Source organism: Vipera ursinii, assembly GCF_947247035.1.
Source record: "Vipera ursinii genome assembly, chromosome: 8".
Classification (NCBI taxonomy): domain Eukaryota; kingdom Metazoa; phylum Chordata; class Lepidosauria; order Squamata; family Viperidae; genus Vipera; species Vipera ursinii.
The window spans coordinates 16,868,517-16,895,635 of NC_139519.1; the positions used below are offsets into that span (position 1 = coordinate 16,868,517).

The following is a 27,119-nucleotide window of genomic DNA, read 5'->3' on the forward strand; positions in this document are numbered from 1 at the left end:
CTCAACGTCCTAACCCACTGAGCCACCGCGTCCCTCAATAGAGAATAGAAAACTATAATAAGAAAACACTATGTGGATTCTGCACTCTTCACTTTTGTTAGTGGGTGTAAACCATTTCCCCTCTGATGCCACTTCAGTTCTATTCACAACAGGAAGGCTACAGACCATGATGTCAAAGGATGGCTTGGAACCAGCAACTGTCCGTGGACTGCTGAACTACACCGCCCAGGGACCTAAACACAAATGTATGTAAAATGGCAATGAGCATTTTTTTTCTTTCGTAATATAAATTAAGACTTACAGGTAATCATTGTTTTAGTGTTTTAGCAGTAAAGGGGCATGAATTTAAGCTCCATCATTTTATTTTGGTTCAAATTGGCTAAAGCACCTCATGTGTAACATGGTTTCTCTTGAAGATTCTCTTAGCCGTCCAATTTTGGGGAAATGAGTTGATATTGCTAATCACGACTGTGCTTGAACCGCCTGGGAACTGCAGCACCTTGAGTCCAGTGCCTTATTGATGAAAGAGCATTCCCCAGCCTCCCTCACCACTGGCTATGGCAGCTGGGTCCGTTGGGTGGTAAGACTCATCAATATTGGGCCATCTGACATTTCCACCCTGGCTGTAAATACTAAGCAGAAGGCAAGAGGGATCCTGGACGTAAGTCAACTTGCATCAAGTAGAACAGGATAGGCAACCCGTTTCCCTCCCTAGGTAATTAGCTTCAGATGGTTTTTTTAAATTCTTAATGCTACCCTTTCAACAACAAAAAAGTCAGCATAATACGTAGCTTTCAGTGAAATAAATAGCTGGTGGTTTGTGAGTTTATTAGATGGGAGGGGGCGTGGAAATCAAGAGTCAGCACCTCAGCTTAAGATGTCTTCAGCACTAAAAGTAAGCACCGCCTACAAGTTCAAATGTTGGACAGTTCAAGTCCATCTCCAGCCAGTTGGTTTCCCCCAACTGTTGGATTACAAATATCAGGAATAATAAAAATAAAGCAGTGTTCTGCCTACAGTATCAGATTGGCACCGAAAACAAATGGGTCCAAATGCTGATTCAGCTATGCAGCAAATGTAGTGGTCTTGTTTAATATCCATTTCTCAGAATCAGTTTTTGGGACAACTTGGCAAATATTTGATGCTTTAGGGCAGGGGTGTCAAACTCAATTTCATTGAGGGCCGCATCAGCACTGCGGTTGCCCTCGGGGCCAGGTGCATATGGCCAGGGTGGGCGTGGCCTACTGGGTGGGCGTGGCTAGAGTACGTATGGCCTACTGGGTGGGCGTGGCCAGCTCTACATCGTTCGCATCAAGGGTGCCTATAGGGGCCTGGGCAGGAGTGGGACAGATCTGAGGGTCTCTGGCAGGAGGAGGGTCTCTGGGCCAGGGCCAAGGCAGTGGGGGCCGTTCCCTCACTGTTTCCAGGATGGTTTCGTGGGCCGCATGAAACCACTTTGTGGGCCGGATCTGGCCCCCAGGCCTTGTGTTTGACCATGTTGTCTGCTTTAGGGCTTCTGAGAACTGTTGAAGAATGCCTCCTATAAATCCACCCCGGAAGTGTGAAGCAAAATACTAGCATTCTCCTTTAAACTGCACTGCTTGGAAACTAAATAGAGTAGAGAATTTGGGAAAACAGTCTTTCTATTAACGCTGCCATGGAAGCCACAGGAAGCTGATCTTATATACTCTTCTCCTAACCCACTTGCTTCCTTTATCTACTAGCAATATCACTTCTACCTGAGGGAATTTAACACATTTCCCTTTTTTTCCCCTCTCCTGCTGTTTCTCTGCCCACAAATAAAGACTGATGCTTTGGAAGCAGCCCTTATTTCGGAGCCGAGTCCCTGAAGTTTCGGTCAAGAGTTTTTTCGTTTCTCATCTACAGAAGATGGGAAATGACCTGCTTCCTTCTTCAGGGAGTCAACAAATAGAGAAAAGATGCCTTAAGCCTTCTTAGTGTTAGATACACACCGCCCGGAGCAATTGTAACAACTCGCCTTCTGTAAAAATACCAACATGGGACCAATTAACGCAGGCAGGACAATGCCAATGGTCAGATTTGAGCAATAAATTGGGGCAGATGTTTTAATTGGGAAGAGTATCATTTACTGTAGGCTGGAGATTGTGAGGGGAATTCCCTTTCCCCTGGAACAGACCGCTAATAACCAGCTTAGGTGTTCCAGATCTGGGCTAAAATAGATAAAATACTACGTATGTGGCAGCAACGCTTCCAGTTTCCAATTGCTCACCAACATAATGCTTAGAGCTTTAGCATGAACAGCACACGATGGGGAAAGATGAATGGGTCTATCCTGAATTTCTATAGACCAGTGGTGGTGAACCAATGGCATGAGTGCCAGAGGTGGCACTTGGAGCCCTCTCTATGGGCACGCACGCTGTTGCCCCAGCCCTGCCTCCCCCCGCATCCCCCTCCTCACCAGCAGCCCCCCCGAGGAGAGTCACCCCCGGGTGCAGCCCATGCACAGCAGCACAGCCAAGCACATGGCAGCTGAGCAGCAGATGATGCTGTGGGGCACGGGCGGAGGCCATGGCTACCATGGCACTGCAGGGCTGCCTGGCCAATCTGCAGCGGGCTGTGAATGGTCTTGAGGGTTGGCTGAGGAAGGGTGGAGCAGGGCGGGGGTGGGCAGGTGGAGTGGGGGCAGGGCAGTTTTAGGGCACTTGGTCTCCAAAAGGTTTGCCATCACTGCTATAGACAAAATGGACCTTATTTTTTTTACAAGGACAAGATGGCAGTTGAAGTATTCTCCAGGGGCCGACCTCATTAATATTTAAATGTTACTTATATGTAAGGATGTAGGTCTATGCATATGTTGTACATAGTATATTTTAAATGTGTGTTATGTATGTGTACACTTTGAGAGGAAGCAACTAAATTTCATTTTTAATGGGTGCCATTGTGCCCACAGGAAAAAAAAATGACAATAAAGGTTATCTAATTCTACCTAGTGACAAGCGTATCAACAAACAGGATTCTTAGTGCAGAGCCAAATGTTAAAATAATCCAATATGGGGAGTCTTCGACATACAATCATTTGTTTAGTGACTGTTTGAAGTTGCAATGGCATTGGAAAAAAGTGAGGTATGATCAGTCCTCGGACTTATGACCATTGTAGCATCCCCACAGTTACATGATCAAAATCCAGGCATTTAGCAACTGGCATGTATTTATGACAGTTACAATGTCCCAGGGTTATATGATTGCCATTTGTGGCTTTCCCAGATAATTTCCAACAAGCAAAGTCGAGGGAAAAAATAGATTCTCTTAATGATCACGTGATCCACTTAACAACCACAGGGGCACACTTAACAACCAGCAAAAAGGGTTAAAAAAATCAGGTGTGATTTAGCAGCTGACTTGCCTAGCAATGGAAATTCCTCTCTCAACTGTGTTTGTAATCCTACTTTATCTCCCATTCTGGCAACTCCAGATGTGTTTGGTTTGCAAGTTGTACAATGTCCAGTCTTTGGTTGTAGTAGCTTAGAGAATTGTAGTCCCAACACATCAGGAAAGCTTTAGTTTGAGGTAAGAAGAGCCCTGGTGGTAGAATGCAGTATTGCAGGCTAATTCTGCCCACTGCTAGGAGTTCGATCCTGATCAGTTCAAGGTTGACTCAGCCTTCCATCCTTCCAAGGCTGGTAAAATGAGGACTCAGATTGTTGGGGGCAAAAGACTAACTCTGTAAACCGCTTAGAGAGACTGTAAAGCACTATTAAGTGGTATATAAGTCTAAGTGCTATTGTTATTGTTAGGTGGTTTATCCCTCTTTGGTAAAGCAGGTTGCTGAGAGGGATACAGAAATGGACTCAGAGCATGACTAACAATTAAAAGGAAGATGAATATGTCTATGAAGGATGTTATAAAAGCATGAAAAGGAAAAGAGAAGAGCTGAGTGGTCTGTTCTCTCAATATTCTGCAAAATCCAGATGTTTTATTCCCAGATTCCAGCTGTGAGCACTGGTTCTTGTTGGGCCTTGGAGTCTCTATGAAGCTGGCCCTACCTAGAAATACTCACTTTGGAAATCAGGTTATGCAAAAGAATTAATTACTTAGTGACAGCTGTAAAACACTCCAGTTTGCTAATGTTTCATCTCAGCCTGGGCAAACAGTCAGATGTTTTCTCCCGGTTTGACGATGCTGTGAGCTTCTGCGTCCTTGCTAGTCTCTCACCTGTATGTTTACTGAAGGGAGATATGAGCTCCTGGATGTGAGTGCCTGGCGCTCCTCCATGGAATAGAAATACATCAAAGAAATAATTCACAAAAGAAAGTGAAGGGCAATTCATGTCAGAGAATCTGGCAGTGGGAAATGTTGGTTGATGCTTATGCTTAAATCACATTCCGATGTGTCATAATCATTCTCTCGGCTCAGATGCAGTTTACCTTGGAGGCTAGGAAATTATTGTAAGTAATAAAATAGGAATATTTAGGGAACTGTGTCCCACATCCTAAAAGGGAAAAAAAAGTGAATACAAAATTTGAAGTGAGGTTCAGGGCATGGATGTTAGTGGACTTCACTTTGGGATGGTGGAGCAAAACAGAATGAGTATTTCGGGGCAAATCTGGGCATTTTCCAGCACCATGAAGAAAAGGAGAGGTCAGTGTACATTTGCTAGCAAGAACGTAAAAAGTTTCTTGGTCCAAATCAAGCGCATACCTTCAAAAGGACACTGGGCTGGGCATCAAAACTGCGGTGGCTTTTGGTATGAAAGACTCGGTGATGAACTGAGTCTACTGCAGAACAATTCTGAATTCTTAGAAACCGGAAAAGTCGTTATTTTGCTCCTCATTCAGTTGTGCAATCTCATAAGCATACATTTTCACAGCAATTCAACTGAGATTGGCACCAGAATTCTCCAATTAGTTAACTAGTAAGAAACGTTGAAGACCAAACTATAAAACAGTGTTTTTTAAACTTGGCAATTTGGCAACTTTAAGATGTGTGAACTTCAACTCCCAGAAAGCCGGTGAGGGAATTCTGGGAGCTGAAGTCCACACATCTTAAAGTGACCATGTTTGAAAAACACTGCTTATAAATGATGGCCAAGGGAAGCAGAAATGATGATTTGCTGCTGCCATTTAGAAACAAACATCTGTTGTTTAATTTAATTTGACTGTAAGACTATTTTAGTCAATAAATCTGGCACAGAGAGTCCTTGACTTATGTCCACAACTGAGCCTAAATTTTGGTTGCTAAGTGAGATATTTGTTAAGTGAGTTTTGTCCCATTTTACGATCTTTATTGCCACAGTTGTTAAGCAAATCACTCCAGTTGTTCAGTTAGTAACACAGTTGTTAAGTGAATCTGGCTTCCCCATTGGCTTTGCTTGTCAGAAGGTCACAAAAGGTGATCATATGATCCTGGGACACTTCAACCATCATAAATGTGAGTCAGTTGCAAAGTTTCTGAATTTGGATCTTATGGGCATGGAAATGTCGCAAGGATTATAAGTCTGAAAACAGTCATAGGTCACTTTTTTCAGTGCTGTTGTAACTTTGAAAGGTCACTAAACAAACTGTTGTAAGGACTACCTGTATTAATATTTAGGAATTTTTTAATAGCTCACCATATCTCATTTCATACCTCACTGCCAAGTTAAGAGAAAACTAATTTACTTTGAATTATCTTTTGTAAGTTTAATTTCAAAGTGAAAGAAGGACTTGGATATCTATTTAAGTGGAATTCTTTGTGATCTGGAAAACTGAGAGGAGAGAGAGAGAGAGAGAGAGAGAGAGAGAGAGAGAGAGAGAGAGAGAGAGACAGAGAGAGACAGAGAGAGAGAGACAGAGACTACAGTCTCATGACGGTGTAAATGCAGTTAGAGTATGATGGGGTAAGGCGATACTAAGTAGGCCAAACATACAGATTTAAACTTCTTCCCAAATTATCATCTTCCATTCAATCATTTATTTCCAAGACTGTTTTAGCTTTGGATATAATGCAGAAAAAAAAGAGCATCATAAAACAACAGATTTTTTTTGCCCAAGAGATTTCAGTGAAAAACACAGAAGCTTATGAACTCTGCCAAAGCCACAACTGAGATGCCACAAATTGATGTGCAAATGAAACAATTAACACCACTTTCCATTTTTTAGGAACTAACCCAGCAGTGGATGTGAAGGAAACGGGGTGTCCAAATCCACAGTCATCACCACCACCAGGGTCTATGACAGTTCTGCCATGGCGGACTCATGGTGGGACAGCTCGCTGCAGGACAAGAGTTACACTAATATCAAAGAAATGGTGGAATAGGAAGGATGCGAAAGTAGGGACAGAATGAAATGGGAATGACAAAAAAATGAAAAATTTTTTTATTTATTTTAAATAATTACATTGAATTGTTAAATTGTCCCGTGGCGAGTTGTCTCACGGCGAGTTGTCCCACCGTCATCATCTCACTTCACATTCCCAAGTCAAGTCAATTCTTGCTCCAGAGATCTACAACCCTGAAGGAAAACCCTACTCCACTGGGGATCCTTCTGCTTTTACTGAGAAATTCAGACCCTTTTTCTGACTGGCCAGGCAAGGGCCTGCCTAAGGCCTCCCATTTCATCTTCTCCTTCACTGTGGATAGTCAGCCTCTAACAATAAATGGTTGTCACTCCAACTTAGCTGTCAAGGAGCCATCTGCCCCCACGGAGATAAGGCCTGCAGGAACTTCATCTGCATGCCAGCCACTCCTGATTAATTTCTTCTCTGGTGCAGGGGATGGAAATGCCAACAATAAATAACAAATTGTGACCTTCAGAGTGACCTGTCAATAACGGCAACCTTTGCTTCTCTGTTGCTGGATGCTGAGGGCTTCTGCTCAGCATCCAGGTCCCTCCCACACCTCTTCGTGTCCTGAGATAACCAGATGTTAGGGTCATCGTCTGTCTTACCTAGGTACGGGGAAATCTCATGTTTCAATTAAGAAATACGGCCCAGAACAACCTTTCTGATGGCTATAATAGGGGGTGCTTTTGGGGAAGACATAGGTACGCCCATTTATATTTGTGTCAGCTTCAGACAAAGAAAGTGAGGATGGGTGTTCAGAGTCTTGTCCTCAGTGGGATGGTAGAGGGGCAGCTGCTTAGCAGAGGGACTTATGCGACTTATGCATAGCGACTTCAGTTGAGTCTCAGCATCTCCCATATAAAAGATTAGGTATCACCATAGGTGAACAGGAAAGAAGAAATGGGTGGGATGGGAAAGAAAGAAAGAAGAAATGGCAGTAAAGGGGAAAAAAAGGAAAGGAAAATGTACAAACAAGGAGCTTGTTTGCAGCAATCGTAAGTGCCACTGTAAATATACCTTTCTCTAATATTATATCATAACACCCTCCTTTTCACAGTCTAGCCTCAAAACCGTAAGTCACAAGTTCATTGGTTTCTTCTGTTTTACTCCAAAAAAGTCCATAAGGGGCTTCCAGGCAGCAATAAATGTAGTTAAATGTTTGTACTCAATTGTCTTTCTCATCAATATTGTCTCTGTCATCGAACAAGTCAATTTGGAGTGTTGGCTAAGGTTTTTCCATTGGATCCATGAACAAAAAAAAAGGAAGGGAAAAAAAAAGAAATCGCATTTTTTTTAAAAAAAAAACCGCTAACTTAATCCTTCCCTCTTCAAATACAAATAGGCAAAATGGCCTCATTAGCGGAATCAGCTTTGCATAATGAAAGATATTTTACTGCAAAGCTAAGCAAATAAAAGAACCAATTGCTTCTCCGTCTGCTTTTTGCTATGAAGCTCTTCCTGCCAGATATTCCTAAAAGGGAAGCTACACAAAGATGGATTCAATAACACAACAGGTCCATCCCCTTCCACGGCTTAACTCAAAGGATTAAGAAGCTGAAAGACTGCAGGCGTGGGGTTAGTATCTGCAAATCACAGGGGGGGGGCACATTCTTGCTAACCACACACCTGCAGCAACTTCCATCCCAACAAAACTCTCTCTATCTCTCTGGGTTATTTAAGGACAAGGGCATGATGTGACCATTTCTGCTGAGCCTGGTGTGTGTGTGTGTGTGTGTGTGTGTGTGTGCGTGCTCTCTGTGTGTACGTGTGTGAAATCCCTGTTCTTGGCAAGATTTCTGAAATGATTTGCCATTGCTTCCTTCTTAGAGCTGAGACAGAGGAATTGGACCAACGTCATCCTTCAAGTTGAAGTCAGGACTAGAATTCACAGACTCCCAGTTTCTAGTTGCCTTAACTCAGGGGTGCCAAGCTTGCAACGTCACATGACGTGTCTTGACGTATCATGACTTTTTTTTTCTCCATTGCTGGCAATGGGGTGGGCGTGGTTTCGGCATGACGCATCTGGCCCGCGGGCTGGCAGTTTGACACCCCTGCCTTAACTACTAACACCAAATTGGCTTTCTTGAGCCTCTGTTACTACTGAGAAAATAAAATCTAATCTTTATGGTTGATGGGGTGATCTGTTTGCTTTCCAACTCTGGCTATATACTATAATTTTATATTAAGTGGTTGGTAGTTAAGTCATCTGAAACTGCCCAATGTCTCTTTATACGTTTTCTGAATATCATGCTGTCATTTTGTTCATCATAGTTAATCAGTCTGCTTAGTACTTTTTTAAAAAATATATTTATATTGTTTCCCAATTTCTTAAACTACTGGTATGTTTCCACCCCAGCAATTAAATCTGTTAGGTTTCATTATACAGGTATTTGTTATTTTCGTTTTCACTGCTTTTTCTGCTGCTTTTCATTTTTTTCAGAGTCAGAAGTCAAACTTCAGCTGCAGCCTCCATTATTCACTCCAGTGAAGCTAAGACCCTCCAATTCACTGGGTGGCTGCAGGCCAAATTTGGTTAACTATTGGCAAGGTTCAGCTGCTTATATGGGCTAGAAACTTTGTCATTTAACCCACCTTTTGAATTATCCATCTATTGTGACCAGGTACTATAGACCCCTGCAGAGAGCTTGCCTGTCGAATAATTACATCACTTGAATCATTTCGGTAGATAAGTTGGGAGTTCGCTGAGCTGAGTTAATTTGGGCACAGCCCAATTCGTGAGGGGGGAAAAAAACTTGAAAGAGGATCGGTACAAGCTGTTCATCAGATTTGTGTTTGTATGTGTATGTGTGGTCTTTGCCAGTGTTTACTACATGGCGACATAAACATGGGAGGTGGAATCTACTAAAAAGCCATTAGAACCAAGACACAAATTCTGTTTCACTGGAAGCTTCACTCCATTAGTGGCAAGGACTGAAGGCACCAGCAAAGATCCAGGCAAGGCAAAACAATCCAGATTCAGTGATAACTATGTGATTAAAGCGACCAATCCTATTTAAAACACATCAAACACTGATGGAGAACAGTAGTATGTTATAAACATGGCTTCTTCACCCAGAAAAAGGATGATTTAAAAACATCAGTAATGTTTTAGACATTGTTTATTAATCTTTGTTCCACCTTTATTACTTTATAAGTAACTCAAGGCACTGAACATACCTAATACTACTTCCTCTTCCTCTTTTTCTCACAACCACAAGCCTATGAGGTGGGTTGGGCTAAGAAAGTCTGACTGGCCCAAAGATATTCAATCAGCTTTCTTGCCTAAGGTGGAAACTATTTATTGTTAGGGCTAAATTAATTTAATTTTACTTTTAACTTTTGTACGTTGTATTTTATTGCCCTGTACACCGCCCTGAGTCCTTTGGGAGAAGGGCGGTATAGAAATTCAATAAATAATAATAATAATAATAATAATAATAATAATAATAATAATAATAATAATAATAATAATAATAATAAGAAGAAGAAGAAGAAGAAGAAGAAGAAGAAGAAGAAGAAGAAGAAGAAGAAGAAGAAGAAGAAGAAGAAGAACCCACAGTCTCCTGGGGATTGGCCCAAAGTCACCCAGCCAGCTTTCATGCCTAAAGTGGGACTAGAACTCACCGTCTCCTGGTTTCCAGCCTGGTGCCTTAACTGCTACATCAAAGCAGCTTTCAGTGGCCCTTTTGTCCATATTCCATTTCTTAAATAATAGAGAGGGAATATGGAGCTAGAGTTTTGTATTTAGCAGAGATAGCCTTACCATCTCTACTTACAAGAATGTCTTTCAAACACTCCAAATGTTTAACTGAACATCTATTGATCAGTGATGGATTTTTGAACTAGCCACCTATGGACTGGTTAACACTGGAGGGCTTTCATTCTGATATTAATAATAATACTTAGAAACTCAGTGTACAATGCATCAGGCTTCTTATTTCGAGTTCACTGTTTCTTAACAAGTGGCGCTTGTTTCTTGTCAAATGCTAGGATATACAGTATATCATTTGGAGGATTATAAAAAAGATTCTGCGATATCCAATGCCGATCTAACCCAATATTTGTTCCTACAATGTCTAACTGAGTGTGAATGTAAAAAATATATATAGAAAATAAAGCATGAAGTTGAAATGTAATAGATTTATGTAATGTAATGTAAATCTGATTACAAATTGGGTTCCATAAGACTCAAATGTTACAACGTTACAGCAAATATTTTGTAAGATAATGTGGATTCAGAATGTTGAAAGAATTGTTGTCAGCTCTTCCCACATAAAATGACACCGAGGGAGAGATATTCTTATTAAGCAAATGGCATGGATATTTGCTATAGTTATTAATCTAAACTATTTATCTCTGTCCACCTCTAACTACTAAACTAAGAAAGCTCCATCTTATTTCACAAGAAAGCATATATTCCCTATGGGAATTCATCAAGCTTTTTACACTAATAGCAGTGAGATTGTGTATTTCTGCATACCCAATGCGATGCATTCAGTCCTGTCTAAGAAGAAAAAAAATGCCACATTACAAAAATGAAGCCAAACAAAACTGGATGTTAAGGTGATACCGCAGCGCCCTCTAGTGACCTAATGTAAAAATGCATCTACATTCATAGGAAGCATGACCCTCAAAACAGTGTAAAATAAATTAAAATGAATTAAAAATTGTTTCTAATTACACAGATGTGAATAACAAATTCAAGTCTGGATCCCTACACTTTAGACAGAGATAAAAATTCTCTGCTCCAAACTAGCCCTGAAATTTCCAAGAATAATTTAATCAACACTTCCCCTGTACGTTTTCCCTTATGTGACAAGAAACACTTTTGAAGAGGGAATTAAATTATGAACACAGTATATGGTCAGATGGGATAAATAATAATGATTTCTTCACTGTCATGTTCTCGATTCAGGTTGGCCTCTCTCTATGGCCAAAATTCACTTTTATGTGGGAGAAAAAGCTCAGGACAGCTAATTACAAATCTACCTTTTGCTCTAATTGTTAGTAAGATTGACAGTTCATTGAGTAGCCTAATGCACTGTTGAAAATTTCTGGCATCATTCTCAATCTCTTCAAGAGAAAAGAAATTCAGATGAGGAGGAAAACAATCAGAGGAACTCACAGGAGGCTCCTACTTTATCAGTGAATTCATCATTTAAGTAAGCGATGGTTTCAAGCAGGAAGAAACATAAGAAGGATGGAAGCAAATCAAGGACGGGCCAGTTCAGGACCCTGGAGAGCTGCCACAAGGACCAACACTAGGTCTGATTTCATGTTCAGGACCATGGAGAGCAATCTTGCAGCTGAGATCTATGCAATTTGCCAGGAGACCTTACAATATTTCATTGGGGGGCGGGGGATACATTTTTCACCCACTGTTTTGATTTTGATTACATCCAACATAAGCGATGCCCAACTGTTCCCATTTAAATTTAACAATTAAGATTCTTGTTGAAAGCTAATATTGTGTCTGTTTGGGGTGTGGTAGATGGCTGGGTGAGCAACACTTTAAAGCAGGGGTCTTCAAACTTGGCAACTTTAAGACTTGTGGACTTCAACTCCCAGAATTCCTCAGCCAGTCCACAAGTCTTAAAGTTGCCAAGTTTGAAGACCCCTGCTTTAAACAGTTTAACCTTTCTTTATCAGACTCAAAGCAGGCGAAATCCAGGCATTGACATTCTCTGTAATGGCTCTGAATGGCCACATGGTGTCAATATGGTTTTGACTATGTGCTGGGAGAAATAGAAGACTATGCATTGTGCTGCAGATCTCCAGATGGATTCTGAGTAGGCTTCTGTGCATGAACACAGCAGAAAGTAATGCTTCAGCTGCAGCAATGACACATTTGAAAAAGTAAAGAAAATAAGCTGTAAGTAGATAGTCTCCAAGAATCAAAAAGTTGAGTGGATAAGAAATGCATAACTCCCAAAAAGCAAAGCAAGTGTTTGCGGACTATGAAAGAGAAAAATGAAACCAAATGTAGCAAGTCAATGACTACCAATGTTGCAAATTAATGGTTACATAGCAGTTATCAACTGATGATGTAGAGTAACGTCAGATTTCTAGACATGTTGTCTTTCTTCCTTATTCTCTCTTAGAATTCCTTTCCCTATCCATAATTATTAGTGTTTTGGGTCCACCAGCTTATTTAATTCCCAATGACTTACTTGATGACATTTCATAGATTCCCTCACTCCCAAGGCTTTATTGTGGTTCCTGGTCCTCATAATTTCCACGGACAGCTCCTTCTTATGGACACTAGAAATATAAGGGGAGACTTTCTACATCAGAAGATCATGAGCATCAAACAGAACAAGTACTTTTGACCCAAAAGACTGGCCAAACAATTGTTGGTAACCTGTTGGAGAATTTTGGCATCGTGATCCTAAGATAACATCCACCAAGCCCCCTCCCCCACTCCAAAAAGGACTTCATGGGCCATGAATTGGTTATTCACGATTAAGGGAACTTCTAATTGTTGTAAATAGATGTCCCACTGGCTTGAGTGAGGTGAAAAACAGATTTACGTGATTAAATGCATAAGGCGCAAAAATAAAGGCAAGGAGAGGAGGGGTACCCAGTGATGTAGTTGCTTAGGAACCCCTGCCTCTCTTCCAATTAAAGGAAAATGTTCTGATTGTGGGACACAGCCAAACACCTTTGCAACTCTGGTGCCCATACACATCAACACCCTAAGAAGCCAACACAAATGACTTATAGAATGAAACAGTAGCCACTTCCTATATCTTCCTTGGACTGACAAGGATATTGCCTTCTCAAGATTTCCCAACATTAGGGAACTGCCAGCGGGACAAAGTCCTATATATCTTCCTATGGATTATTGACTCTTCCCATGTCTTGCTGCGTTCTCACCACAGCGGCTCCCTCCCTGCTGGCGAAGAGCGACATCTCAGCTCAATTTGGTCGCCTGGAAACAAAGCTACTAATTAATCTAGTACTTGGTGTGCGCAGCATGGAGCAGCACGTGGGAAGGTGGCGGCTTGGAGGGGTGCACAAGATTTCCACCATGGGGGAAAGCTTCTAAATGCAGCAGCTGTCATTGAAGGATGGAGTGAACTTTACTTCCCCCCTCCCTCTGTGATCTGCCACTGTAAAGAGCTTCCTGAAAGAGAGAATTCATTTAGCTTGGCTGATCTAAATGACAGCCATGGCCTCAGTGTTAACTATCTATTTGCCTACCTATCTCCCTGTCTGTCTTTCTGTCTGTCTATCTAATCTATTTATCTAAAATCTCTATAAAATCTATCTATCTATCTATCTATCTATCTATCTATCTATCTATCTATCTATCTATCTGTAACTAATATCTATCTGTATCTATCTATCTATCTATCTATCTATCTATCTATCTATCTCTGTCTCTAACTAATCTCTAACTAATCTATCTAATCTATTTATCTATCTCTATCTAACTAATCTCTATAAAATCTATCTATCTATCTATCTGTAATTAATATCTATCTATCTATCTCTAACTAATCTCTATCTAATCTATCTAATCTATTTATCTATCTAATCTTTATAAAATCTATCCCTATCTAATCTATCTATCTATCTATCTATCTATCTATCTATCTATCTATCTATCTATCTATCTATCTATCTCTAATCTCTATCTATCTATCTATCTATCTGTCTATCTATCTATCTACCTATCTATCAGCTATCTAACATAGAAATCATCTTTCTCCCTCCAGAGGAATTCTGGGCAGTGTACAAATAAAATATAAAACATTTTTTTAAAAAAAAATCTCTACAATATATAAAATTAAAAAGAGCCCAAGCTCAACATTAAAAATTAATTAAAAGGCAGGGAGACGGGCTTCAAGGTAGCAACAAGCCCCATGGCTCTGTGAGCCCCAAGCAAGGCCCCAAAATCATATTTTCAAACTTTTCTGTAAGGATCCTCTGGGTTCCAAAGGGTGGGGTAAAGGAAGCTGCCATTTAGTTTCCCAAACTAAAATATCTTAATCTCTCTCCCTCTCTTTCTCTCTCTCTCTCCCCCCCTCTCTCTCTCTCTCACACACACACACACATTATTCAAGAACATAGGAAACTTCCTGTCACTAAATTGTATTACTGCTCATGTAGCTCAATACTGTTAATTCTGACTGATAGCTGTTTAAGATCTCAACTGGCATTTAACTAAAATTTTCCTGTTTTTTTTATCAGTACATTTTCACTGAATTTGTTAGAAACGAATGCTTTTGGTGCAATTCTGATGATTTGGGCGTGCGGTTCTTCACTTACCTGGGTAACAAGGGCTGCTGAAAATTGGGCTGCCCTATTTTCTACCTTTGACCTCCCTCCAGCTGTCCGTGGACTCCCTGATTCCCCACTCTTTACTTAAATCCTGCAGGAAGACATCCAGACTAAATGCCTTCTGTAGGTCTCTTTCAGATCACGTTATGGGAGCAGGTAAGGAAGCTGCAGAATGATGGAGAGACATGCAACAGAAAAGCAGAACCTGCTGTCATATGGCAACAAAAAAGGAGGAAGTTAAAAAAATAAAATAAAACCTCAGGGGAAGAAAACTCTGATCACTGTGGATGGTCAGCTTTGAAGAGGCTTCTGCTTTCTCTTCTTAGGATCTTTTATCTCTTCAAATAGATGTCTTCTAACAGAAGAACGGGTCAACGCTGCTAACATCGAATGAAGATGAAGAAGTGGCCATTTCATATGTTAAACTTGTGTATTGCTTTAAGAGATTTAGTTTAAGGTTGGGAGGGGGGATGAGTAGGATTGCACCTTCAAGGCCATCTCTAACTAAAGAAGATAAGACCTTGGCCAGTTTTCTAACGGAAGGGAAACTGATTCTTTAAATTAATTGGAGAATATGATTAATGACAAAATTAGAAAGGTGGAGAATTGTGTTTAAATATATTGTGCAAGGGGCGAACATTTCAGATTCCAACTTCCTTCGAGCAAGCATTTGCCGGTGTATTAGGCTAATAAAGGACTTTTAAGGTAAACAATGCCTCAGAGTCACTTGAAAAGCCCATAGGTCGGAAACTTGACAAGAACATCCACTGGACTCTCTTCTGTAGCACGTGTGGCTCCTGCAGAGAATAAGGCACATGTCTTTCAGTAGATAAGCCCACTGCAGTGATATAGGCCATGACACGGGGCTTCCCAAATGTTGACCTCCTTTCAACATCTCCCCAGTCAGGGGTGTCTGGAAGTAGGCCAAGGTCCACTGGTCCACTTTTGACACCAGTAAAGTACGATTCTGATAGACATGTCTGCTTGCTATTTGAAAATAAGCAGAGTAAGCCCATTCTGGACACTTGATCTTCTTGCTTTGACTGGATCACTTCCCAGACACATTTGAGTTAGCTATTTTTTTTAAAAAAAAATATTATTATTATTATTATTTTTGCTGGAAGCCGATGTGGCAATCTCGGGCAACCGAAAGCCCTCAGCATGATTCTTATAGATTGGCTGGTTCCTGCTGATGGCTCTCCACTGAGAAAGAGGCTGTTGCCAAGGTAATGGGGAAAAAGTCCTCCCGTGTAACAACAAGGGTTGTGAGGGGTGATGGGGTGGGGGGAAAGACACAGCCACCCAGTTAAATGCTCTCAAGTAAAGCACCTCATGTAAAAAAAAACCATCCACAATTAGCCATTTTGGCATTCCACCAGTGCTTCTTTAAGTAGAAAGATTAAAACTTCACCACGTAGGCGAGTTCTTTAATGTTTCTTCTGCCCCACTCCCAAATGGCCGTTTTCCACATGAATTGGAACTACAGAGACAGCATTAAGTTGGAAGAAAATTGGGGGAGCCGAAGTCTTCATGCGGGAAAGGCAACAGATTGGAGAAACGTAAAATTAGAGCAATTCTCCCTAATCTGATCCCCAGTTGTTCTGGTCTACAATTCTAAAATCATCCTTAGCCCACAGAGTTATAGGATTATACATGGTGCCCACTTGGATAAATCTACCCCGCTGAAGCAAGAGGTTAGCAAGCTCAACTGTAAATAGATTTTTAAACATGGAAGTTTGAATTTCGTATTGATAAGCAATCTTCCTCAAGGTAAGGATAAGTTGAGTTTTTTGCTAGTTAGTTTGCAGTTTAGTGTGTTAATTCCTACTCTTTCCCTGCTGACTAAAGATGAATGCATTTTCCTTTGGCTTAGGATAAAGGGGGTTGAAGCTGGTACAACAGATGGGAAACCCCCGTTGGCTATATTTGGGGCAAGAGCTGGAGATTCTCCACGCATGTTTTAAAGAGTAACATCCCAAAAGGTCTTTGAGGCCTTCTGGCCTTTAGAGCTGGGCCTAGAACCAAACTGTAAAACTTTGAGAACCAGCTCACGTTTTTACACACAAACACACACACCCACACCCAGAGCAAAAACCTTAATACAGTTCATCTTCCCCAAGGACAGCCTTTGTCACCAACCACACCACTCCCCACCAATGCTTATTTTGGCTGTCAAATCGTCCTGATAAATAGCTTATGTTAATGGGGTGAATTCAGAGCAGAGGGAAAGTGCCAGTGCTAATAAAAGGCATCTCCCTCTACGAACAGCAGGCCTGCTGCTTATGCCGCACACGCTCCATGCATAAAGATTTTCCTGGTTTTTGGAGCCGCCTCTGATGTTCCATGCTAAGCATAGAAGCAGCTCATAATGAGGCAGGCAGCTTGGACCAAGACTGGTCCTTTTCACTTTCCAAAAGCACTTTTTTATTTGCTGGCATGACTTTCTGCTTCAGCAGGGCTTCCGTTGCACCTCAGAGGCACTCTGGCCTATCACAGCTGCCACAGATCACAAAGGAAGGGCTAATTTTGCAAACACCTCTGAACGTCCCACTTGGACAGAAGATGGAATTTGCCACCTTCACATTCAGCTCTACATTCTCTCTTAGAAAAGGTGGGTGATTTTTTTTATTTTTTTTAAAAAAGCAAATGTCCTGGGCGGTCACTTTGCCCCACTAAACTTTCCAGGCAGAACTGTTTTCTTCCAAACTACACACTTCAGCTCTTTTGCAAGTTAAAGGAGAAGAAGAAGAGGCACTAGAAGCCACAGCCGCTAAGGTGTGTGGCAAGAATGAATGAAAAGAATGAAAAGAAAAAGAATGAAAAGAAAAAGAGAAGGAGAGGAGGGGAAGGGGAAAACCAATTAACGAAGAGAGTTAAAGCCTCCACATTGCTCCTACTTTGGATCCCACCATTCTTGGTACCCTCTCTGGATGCTACTTTGTAACCCTCAAAAAACGAATTAGCGGAGAGTTCTTAGCCATGAGAAATGAAACGAAAGGAAGGCACAGTGTGCGGAAACCTGCCGTGACATTTCTAAATGTTCTTCGCTGAAAAAGGCTTTCATTGTTCTGCCTTATTCTCAAGCTACCTTGAGAATTTCCCTCCTTGTGATTTCTTAGCTGACTTTATTGTTAGAAATGGCGTAAAATCCACGTATTTTTCCTTTCCTGTGTTAAAGCCGGTTTTCTCAGAGAGAGAGAGAGAGAGAGAAAGTTTCCGAGTTAGGAAGCCATTAGCCATTGGATAGTTCAGCCACAAGAGGGAGAAAGAGGCTTAGATTTAAGGGAATGGACTTTTCCAAGAACATTTTATTGTATTCTTGTTTACTTGCAGCTTGCACCTTTAGCTCTTCCAAGTATAGAAAGCGAGTTGCAAAGCAGAAACAGCAAATAGAGAGGCTGGGGCAGAGTGAGCAGTAGGTTTTGAAGGGAGCTCAAGCAGTTAAGTTTATAGAACTACCGCCTAATACTTAAGGATTTTCACGGGCATAAATATATTGAGTATTTAGCCCTCATTAATCTGAGAGACAAGGGAATTAATAAGACCCAAAATGGTTACCAATTAAAAAGGTGACTAATTGAAAGTTTGAGACAAGATACATTTCAGGTTGAAAGGGCCATTGTTGCAGATTCGCCAGCTGCCCAAGGGGTCCATTCTTCACTGCTTTCTGGATAAAGCATAGCCAGATCATCCTATAAGGACACACTGGAGTCAAACACCATTTAATGAGCCTAATTAGCATAAAGGAGGGGAGGGTCAGGGAGAGAATCAATTCAAGGGGCTCCGGGATGCTCCAAATTGTCCCAGCAGGTCTGCCTGACTTAAAAGATGGGCTACTCTCTGCATTTGCCCTCATTTGCATTAATAACAAAACTAATTAATAATGATAATGAAAAAGGCTCTCCTCTTTATGACAAGGAGCCCGAGCAAGGCCAGGGGGGTAAGGCCTCTCCTGCAGTCCCACAGAGAAGAAACAATCTCATCTATCTCCATGATTTATTTCATTCTCAATTTACCACTGGCTCCATAATCCTAAGGGTTTTTTTATTATTTTTCTTGCATTTTTTTATTTCCTAAGGGTGTATAGAGGCTACAAAGCCTCTAAGTCAGTTATGCTGGCTGGGGAATTCTGAAACTTGATATCTACACATCTTCAAGTTGTCAACGTTGAGAAACATTGCTCTAAGTGATAGTATTTGATGGGCAAATTAATTGCCCGGCATTGCCCCCACTGCTATTTTTTCAGATGTAGCCTGCTAATCTCCAAGAATGGGCCGTAAATAATCCACCTGCAAATATACATGGGGATGAAAACGCTGCACCTGTTGAATTTATGTATATCACATTTTAGCTGATGGCAGCTTGTGGTAATGTTCACTCCTGGCTACATTTGGCTGCAGGAGGCTAGTTTTGGAAGTTGAAGACATATTGACTAACCACATCGGCACCACCACACACACACACACACACACACACACACATATCATAAATTTTTGGATTGCTAACAAAAATTAAAGGGAGTCTGATATAGCCATTTCAAACTTATTTGTTCTCATCAGTCAGCCACACCCTTCTGAGATTCGAACCTGGGCTACACAATCACCAAGAGTTGACCTGAATTGAAGGCTTTGCTTTTTTACACCCGTTTAGCTATTTCCAAATCGCCTTCACCAAAGCTCAAGGTATATTCCATAAATGCCAGAAAATAAAAGGTTAAAATTGCTCACCTTCCTTTAACCATCAAAGAGTTGCCTTGAACCCTAAGGTGGGTGGCATATAAATTGAATAAACAAATCACACCAGAAGAGAGACTGTGACTCAGAACTGGACAGGCCAATATGCAGGGGTAGGCAACCTTGGCTCTTTTATGACTCGTGGACTTCAACTCCCAGGGATTCTGGGATTCTGGCTCAGGGTTTCTGGGAATTGAAGTCCACGAGTCATAGAAGAACCCAGGTTGCCTACCCCTGCATAGACCGAGGGAGAGTTAATAGATTGGAAGGAATGTTAGAGGACATCTCAAGTCACTTTGCTACCCTGATGAGCTGCAGATACTCTGGATATCAGAACTCGGAGCGATATTTAGCTGTGAGTTGTTGGTCAGCACACCTAGGAGTAGTAGGTTGAGGAAGACTAATCCACTCCAGCTTCCTATCAATTCAAGTTATCCCCAAATTATTGCTACTATTAATAGGAAGAAGGAAAGAGTCCTTGGGTAACAACTAGTGTTTGGGTAACATTTATTCTACCTAACTTCTCAGCTTATAGCAATATATATAAAAAATAGCACACGACTGTTATCATTTCTGTGCTTGTACTGGTTATATTTAGTGGCAAGTGAGTAGATTGGTTTTGAGTCTCCCCATACATTTTCTTTGGTGCTTGGCAAATTCTCACCCTCTTACATCAGAACTTGTGTCCTTCTGTGTTTTGTCATCACACTGCCAAGAATACAAAAATTCTGATGGGATTGTGATCAAAACAAGCAAAACCCTAAGCCAGGAAGCTGCAAGCATTCAAGGGGAAAGATGCTGGAAAGAAGATGTGATTTAAAAAAAGCTATGAGAATGCTGACCCCATCCTCCTGTCATGTAGAAAGAAAAAAAAACCAATTAGCATGACAAGAAATTCACCTTTAGCCTGACCAGTTTAACTGTCTTTGCATGCAAGGTTTTTTTTTATATAAAAATGTTTATTCCAATGCAGGAGTGTCAGTGAGGAAATTCATCTGCTTCAGTTGCCGTTGAATGGCAAAATGATCAGCTGCTATACTGTTTGTTCCAGCTTTGCTAGCCTGGGATGGCATCATCTTGACCATCCTTCAAATGTGGGGTCCTTGGTGTGGTCTGAGCTTGATGGTTTTCTTGCAGATATTTCCTTACTGAACTAGGTAACGTCATCCGTGGTAGAGTAGTCATCATGTATAGCATTGATGGTGTTACCTAGTTAGGTAATGAAACATCTGCAACAAAACCAAGGACCCTGGTTTTGTATAAAGGGGAGCATATAAAATAATTAGGGAGAAGACATGGTAGGAAATGAAAGCTCTCAAAATATAATCCCAAGAGTTAGTTTAGCTCTTTGAAGTTCTCCACACAAGTTCCAGAGCCACTGGCTTCAAAGGAGAAAAACCATTGGTACCCCAACACAGAATGGAACAAGGGGTCTGGAGGGAGGGGGTCAAAAAAAAAGTCAAGATGACACTCATAGGGGCCACAGTTGGAGTTACATATCGCCTTTTTTGACCCCCTACAGACACCTCTTGGAACGGAATGAAGGAGATGGGCTGGAATAAGCATTCTGCCCTGGTATAAAGAAAGAGACAGTTTGGTGTAGTGGTTAAAGCATCCTGGCTATAAAGCGGGAGCTTGTGAGAGGCACAAAGCCAGTCAGGTGAGTTGGGCCAGTCCCTTATCTCCCAGCCCTAGGAAGAAGGCAATGGCAAAGCTAAAACCCCTGGTCAAGAACATTGCGAGGACTTGTCCCCGAAAATCGGAAACCACTGAAGGGAAAAAATAACAACAACAAAAAACCTAGCAGGCTAACTCACTGCTCACTGCCAGGAGTCCCATCCTGACCAGCTACAGGTTGACTCAGCCTTCCATCCTTCCGAGGTAGGTAAAATGAGGACCCAGATTGTTGGGGGGCAATCAAGCTGACTTTGTAATAATGCCGCTTGGGGTGTGTGTGAAAGCCCTAATAAGCAGGCATATACATAGAATGAAGGCTACTGCTAAGCTTGTAAGCCGCCCTGAGTCTTTGGAGAAGGGCGGGATATAAATGGGATTAAAATAAATAATAATAATAATAATAATAATAATAATAATAATAATAATAATAATAATAATAATAATAATAATAATAATAATAATAATAATAATAATAATAATAATGAATGATAGAAGGGAAAAAAAAGAAATCCGGAACTTGTTCATTACCAACTGTAGCCAAGAGAGGGCGCAAAACGGTCAATTTACAACTCCTACCTGGGATCGTTCCTGAAATAGTTTTTTTTTTCCCCCACTCTTTCAAAAGGGAAGTCAGCGCGCTTCTCTATTGACCCCGCTCTGCGCCTTCTCAGCTGCGGGGCTGGAAAGTCTTGGTGGAGCAGTGGGCTAATGCCTCCTTAAGTAACACCAGCTGCCTGCAATTAGTGCAGGTTCGCATCCCACCAGGCTCAAGGTTGACTCAGCCTCCCATCCTTCCCAGGTAGGTAAAATGAGGACCCAGATTGTTGGGGGCAATTAAGCTGACTTTGTAATAATGCCGCTTGGGGGTGTGTGTGAAAGCCCTAATAAGCAGGCATATACATAGAATGAAGGCTACTGCTAAGCTTGTAAGCCGCCCTGAGTCTTCGGAGAAGGGCGGGATATAAATGGAATAATAAAAAAAAAGTCGCAAGTCCCCTTGAGAGCCGCACTCTCCTCGGTCTGCGCTTAGATGCCACCGCGGAAAGGCGTGTGCAGGGTCTGATCCTCGGCGGCCGGCCAGAGGCGGGCTCGGTTAACTGCAGCTGCCTGCGGAGGCGCTACGGGGGGGGGGGGAGAATTAACCTGCGCTGCCTTTCCTGCCGGGCGCTCAGACGCTGCACTACCGCGGGAGGAAACTCAGGAATGGAAGAAGGAAGGGGCAGCTGGAGAGATCTTACCGGGACATAAGAGCAGCCCAAATCTGACGCCAGTAGAACAGAAGAGAATAGAGTTGGAAGGGACCTCGGGAGGTCTTCTAGTCCAGCCCCCGGATTTTTAACTTGAAGAAGAGATTTCCCACCGGTTTGTTTGTTTGTTTGTTTGTTTGTTTGTTTGTTTGTTTGTTTGTTAAAAGAGGGCTAGAGGTGGCACAGGGCAAACCTTGGAAAAAAGCTTTAACTCCCGCCCTCTCGTGAATATGCACTGGACCAGCCCGAAATTTTTAAGATGGGAACTGGACTTTTGCACCTGCCCACAGACACCGTTTCTTTCTTTTTCACAATTAGTGACCTCCGGCCTGGTTTAGATGACTGAATATCTTGCAGAAGGGAAAAATAAAGGTAAGCTCCCGTAGGAGCCGGGGGAGGCTTGCGAGAAAGAGATTCCACGACCACCGGGGTCTAAGCCAATCGGGGATCTCGCTTTTTAAAAGATTAAGCGTTAGAGATTTGAGGCAATGGAAACTCCAAGAGCCACTATTTTATCGAAAGACGAGGCTCCCGAGTTCAATCGGCTCTCCCCACGTGCAAAAATTACCGGCCGGTTTGCTGCAATCCCAGGTGGTTTCCAACGGGACGGCCGTCGAGGAAAGAGGGGGGGGACTTAGACTTCTATATGGTCAAGGATCCGATGAACAAAATCGCCCCCCCCCCCGTTTTAAATGATTCTCAGCACTCGAATACGAGAAAGAGATCCGTGAGCAGAGAAGTAATGATCCCAATCAAAAAGCCCCTCCCCCGCATCCCGCACACGTGGGGAGAAGCGACACGTGTCCGCACTGGGCACATTTCCCCGGAGAGAAAAAGCATTCTGGAACAAAGGATTTTTCGGAGATGCACTCTTGAGACTTTCCCGAGTGAGACACGTGCACGTGTGAATGGGTGGGAGGCACCAGGCTCGCCCCTCAAATGGGAAGATGCTATGAGCCTCCCTGGCACACTTTCCTCCACATGGCTTAAAAAAGAAAGTCAGCCGTCTCTCTTTCGCCCCCAAACCAGCCACCGGACTTTGGCCTGAACCCCCAACCCGACACGTGTTAAGAGGTCACAGAGCCTGAATCTTTGGATCCACTGGGGGTGGGGGTGGGGGGCTGGGAAACCACTGCAGGGACCGGAGTGACTAAACTCGGATTCACGTCCAGCCTCGGGCGTGAAATCGGATAGCCCCGGCTATCTCTGTTAACGGGGGTGGGGTCGCTTGGGGGGCTGCAGGCAGCGAAGGAAAAACTCGGCTGCCTTGAGCCCCGAAAGAAAACCCGGCGTCCCAAACCGGCCATCCGCAAGCCTGTCTCTGAGCATGTACAGAGCGTCCTCCCACCTTCCCTCCCGCCGCTGCCAGCGCCGGCTCGGACTGAGCCCTTCCCTGCCTTCCGCCGGCAGGTCGAGGCTTGGGGAGGGGGGGCCCTTCCCGGCTCAACCGCCTGCCCGCCCCCCCGCCCCGTCGCCCCTCACCGTTGCCACCGGTTACGTTGGCCAGGTCCAGGAAGCCGCCGGGGCTGAGCGCGGCCAGAGCCGAAGAGTTGAGGCTGAGCAACAACTCCGAAGAGTTGGCCAAGCCGTCGCCGGCCGCCAGCGAGTCAGCGAAGAGGTTCATCTGCAGCAGCGTCTTCAGCAGGTAGCGCAGCATCCTGGCCGCCGCTCCAGATGCCCGCCGCCGCCTCCGCCGCAGCCTGTGCTGGCATCCGGAGGAGGAGGAGGAGGAGGAGGCGGCGCCGGGCGAGCGTGGAGCGCCGGTCCCCGCCGCCTCTGCAGCGCTGCTGCTGCTGCTGCTCTGCGCCTCCTGGCTGGCTGGCCCGCCCGGCGGCTCTCTGTCCCCTCCTTCCTTCCGCGGCTGGGCCGGGCCGGAGCTCCTGGGCGGGGGGGGGGGGGGCGGGGGGGGCAGAAGGCAGGCGCTGCCACCAATAAAGCTTTCGTTATTGGATTCATAAGTCTCCCTGGAGGGCGATGCGCAGAGCAATGCGACGCCTGCCTTACCCCCCCACACACACACGCTCCCCCACCCCCACCCCCCAAAAAAGGAAACCTCCGCCAAGGCGGAAAGGAAAAGACCGCGCGGGCCGAGGCAGCCCCTGGTCAGCAACTAACTCCCCCCCCCCCCACACACACACACACGCCCGCGCCCAAAAGAGCTGCCCGGATAGTTATGAGCCTCAACTGCACCGTTTCAGACTTGAAGGAGGGAAGTGGCAGCCGGGGGGGGGGGAGCAGAAATTGCTGGTTTGGGGGTGGCGGGGGGGAGGGGGGGAGAAGGAAAGTTCCAAGTGATATAAACTCTCCCATCTCTTTTGGAAAGAGAAAGAAAGGTTGCTTCACTTCTGGGAGAGATTCTGCCCCCCCCTTCCCAAATTTAATCCCTGGGTGGCTTTTCAAAAAAGCAAGCCATAAACCTCCCTTTGGCACACTTTGAAAAGCTGCAGCTGCGCACCCCACCCCACCCCCACCCCACCAATGTACTGGCCTAGGTGGATCAATGCTCCGATTTGGCAGAAGGAGGAACCCAGATTTGGAAATTCCACATGGAAAAAAAGGAAGAAAGAAAGAAAGAAAGAAAGAAAGAAAGAAAGAAAGAAAGAAAGAAAGAAAGAAAGAAAGAAAGAAAGAAAGAAAGAAAGAAAGAAAGAAAGAAAGAAAGAAAGAAAGAAAGAAAGAAAGAAAGAAAGATTCCCAGATGGAGATCCAGTGGGTGGATGGCTGGGGAAATGCAACCTTGCTCCCTTTTGGAGGTTTGATTCAGAGCAGGCCCACATAGCTCCTGAGCATGGCAAGTCTCCCTTGCCTGGGGTGGCAAACACCTTGCACAGATCAGCAGGAGTGTCTGGTGCTGGGGAAGGAGTCAGCATCACATGCAGATTTTTTTTCTGTTAGGCACAGAAGCAAAGACCTTTGTGCTCCTAGAAATTTACCCTCTGAATAAACATTGAGGGGAGCAAAGCTTAGAAGAAGCGACTGGAAGAATAAATTCCAGCCTTCCTTTCAGCTGAGAAGGGAAGCTCTAAAGAAGAAAGAAGATCTCTGCAAAAGAAGAAAGAGTTTCTGCTAAGAAAGAAAGAAAGGGGAATGGGTCAGTGCCTCAAGAGGCTTTGCTATAGCAGGGGTCTTCAAACCTGGCAACTTTACAACTTCTGGACTTCAACTCCCAGAATGGCTGAGGAATTCCAGGAGTTGACGTCCGCAAGTCTTAAAGTTGCCAAGTTTGAAGACCCCCCTATCCTATAGGGACATGGACCATTAGCTCTCCTAAGATCACAGCCAGTTTAATTTCAAAAGCTTTCTAAGGGATCTGGTCAAATGTCCATTCCCCACCAGCAGACCGATGGGGGCCTCCACCTACCACTTCCTACTCATCCCTCCTTCATATCCTTGGTGGAAAAGAACCTTAGGAAGAAGATATCTGGCATGTCTGAAAGGCTGCCTTCTACTACTTGCCTGTGGCCAACTGGAAGACAAGGTCTTCTTCTTTCAGTCTTTCGATCTTCAATCTTTCAGCCTTTCAGTCAAATGAAGTGAAGGGGAGATGGTGGTACCATTCAGAGCATAACTGTGGGATCAGAAGCCTAGGGTCCCAGTCAGCAGCTTGAGGAGAGCTCCCCAAGACTTTGGGTGACTACTTTGGGGAACGGAGATGCCATCCAGTATTGAGATCCTGTCTCAAGCAGCCTACTCACCAGTAGAATGAGAAAATTCTGAAGGGTGTAGGACAGGGGTTTTCAAACTCGGCAACTTTAAGACCCGTGGACTTCAACTCTCAGAATTCTGGGAGTTGAAGTCTACAAGTCTTAAAAGTTGCCAAGTTTGAAGACCCCTGGTGTAGGAAGTCCTCTTTAGTGAAACTTGCCCAGCACTTGGCAGGACCTCCCCTTTTGACAACCAAATGATTATTTTGACACTTAGGCTTTTAAATCTTAAACATCTTCAGCATCAGCATCCACAACAATAACATCATCTAGAGTATCTCTACTCTATGGGCCTTTATTCAGATGCAGCTTCAGTCTATATCTGATCTGTGCAAGGTGCCGAGTAGGGCACAGTTGCAGAGTTTTGCTGAGTAAATTTTGACCTTCAGGGGCTTTGTGATGGAAAACACAAATCAATGAGGGAAGAAGCAGATGGATGCAAGTACTGGAAAGTGATCAGATGTGCTTCCTCAGCACACCTCAGACTTAGAAGTCCCACCTTCTGCACAGGGATCAACCAGATCTCCGTGGATCGCATGAGCCACCTAGTTGTGTCCCACCAATGCTGTGCACTTGATGTGGCTCTGACTTCGCAGGAAGGCCCTCTTCCAGGCAAGAGTGGGGTGGAGCTACTCAGCATGGCCCCCAACCCTTATCACACATTATTTTTCCCACATCTTAACAGCATTAAAGTGACAGAGCTTTTGCTTTTAGTGATCAAATTTAGTAATCAACAAACTTGGCTAGTTCTTCCCTAGTAAACACCAGTTTTAAAGTGGGGTGGTGGTGCAAGTGTCGGGGAAGGAATCCTGTTTTTATTCCTCTGTTGCGACTACTGTGATTTTTTTTTGCTAAGTCATTCGTTCGAGATCAATATTCTTCTCAATTCTCCATGTTTTTTTTTCTTAATTCCCCAATCTGTTTGGCTTTCTAAATCGGAATCTTCCAAATGGGAAGGATGATTTTCATCCTTAACTTTCTGTCTCTCAGGACTTCCTGCTTGGCTGGGTCCCATGAAACATTTAATTCCCAGCCCAAATCAATGAATCGACCAAGTAAAATAAAGTCAATTTTCTGACAGTTTTGGAATCGTTTCTTGCTGAATATGTACTAGTGTGTTTCCCAACCGAAGATCCGTAGCTGCCAAGTCCTTGACTGCCTTCAGCAGCGTT

General features: G+C 43.4%; 1 protein-coding gene across 1 annotated transcript in view; it reads right to left on the reverse strand.

Annotated features, from left to right (window-relative positions):
• Positions 1-23,900, reverse strand: part of ROBO3 (roundabout guidance receptor 3) — a gene marked incomplete at its 5' end in the record, with an annotated part of 235,330 nt that extends 211,430 nt beyond the window's left edge. The window contains one exon of the mRNA XM_083368521.1: positions 23,726-23,900. Within this exon, the coding sequence (XP_083224647.1) occupies positions 23,726-23,900 (175 nt within the window). The remainder of the gene's footprint in view (positions 1-23,725) is intronic.
• Positions 23,901-27,119: the final 3,219 nt, after the last annotated feature.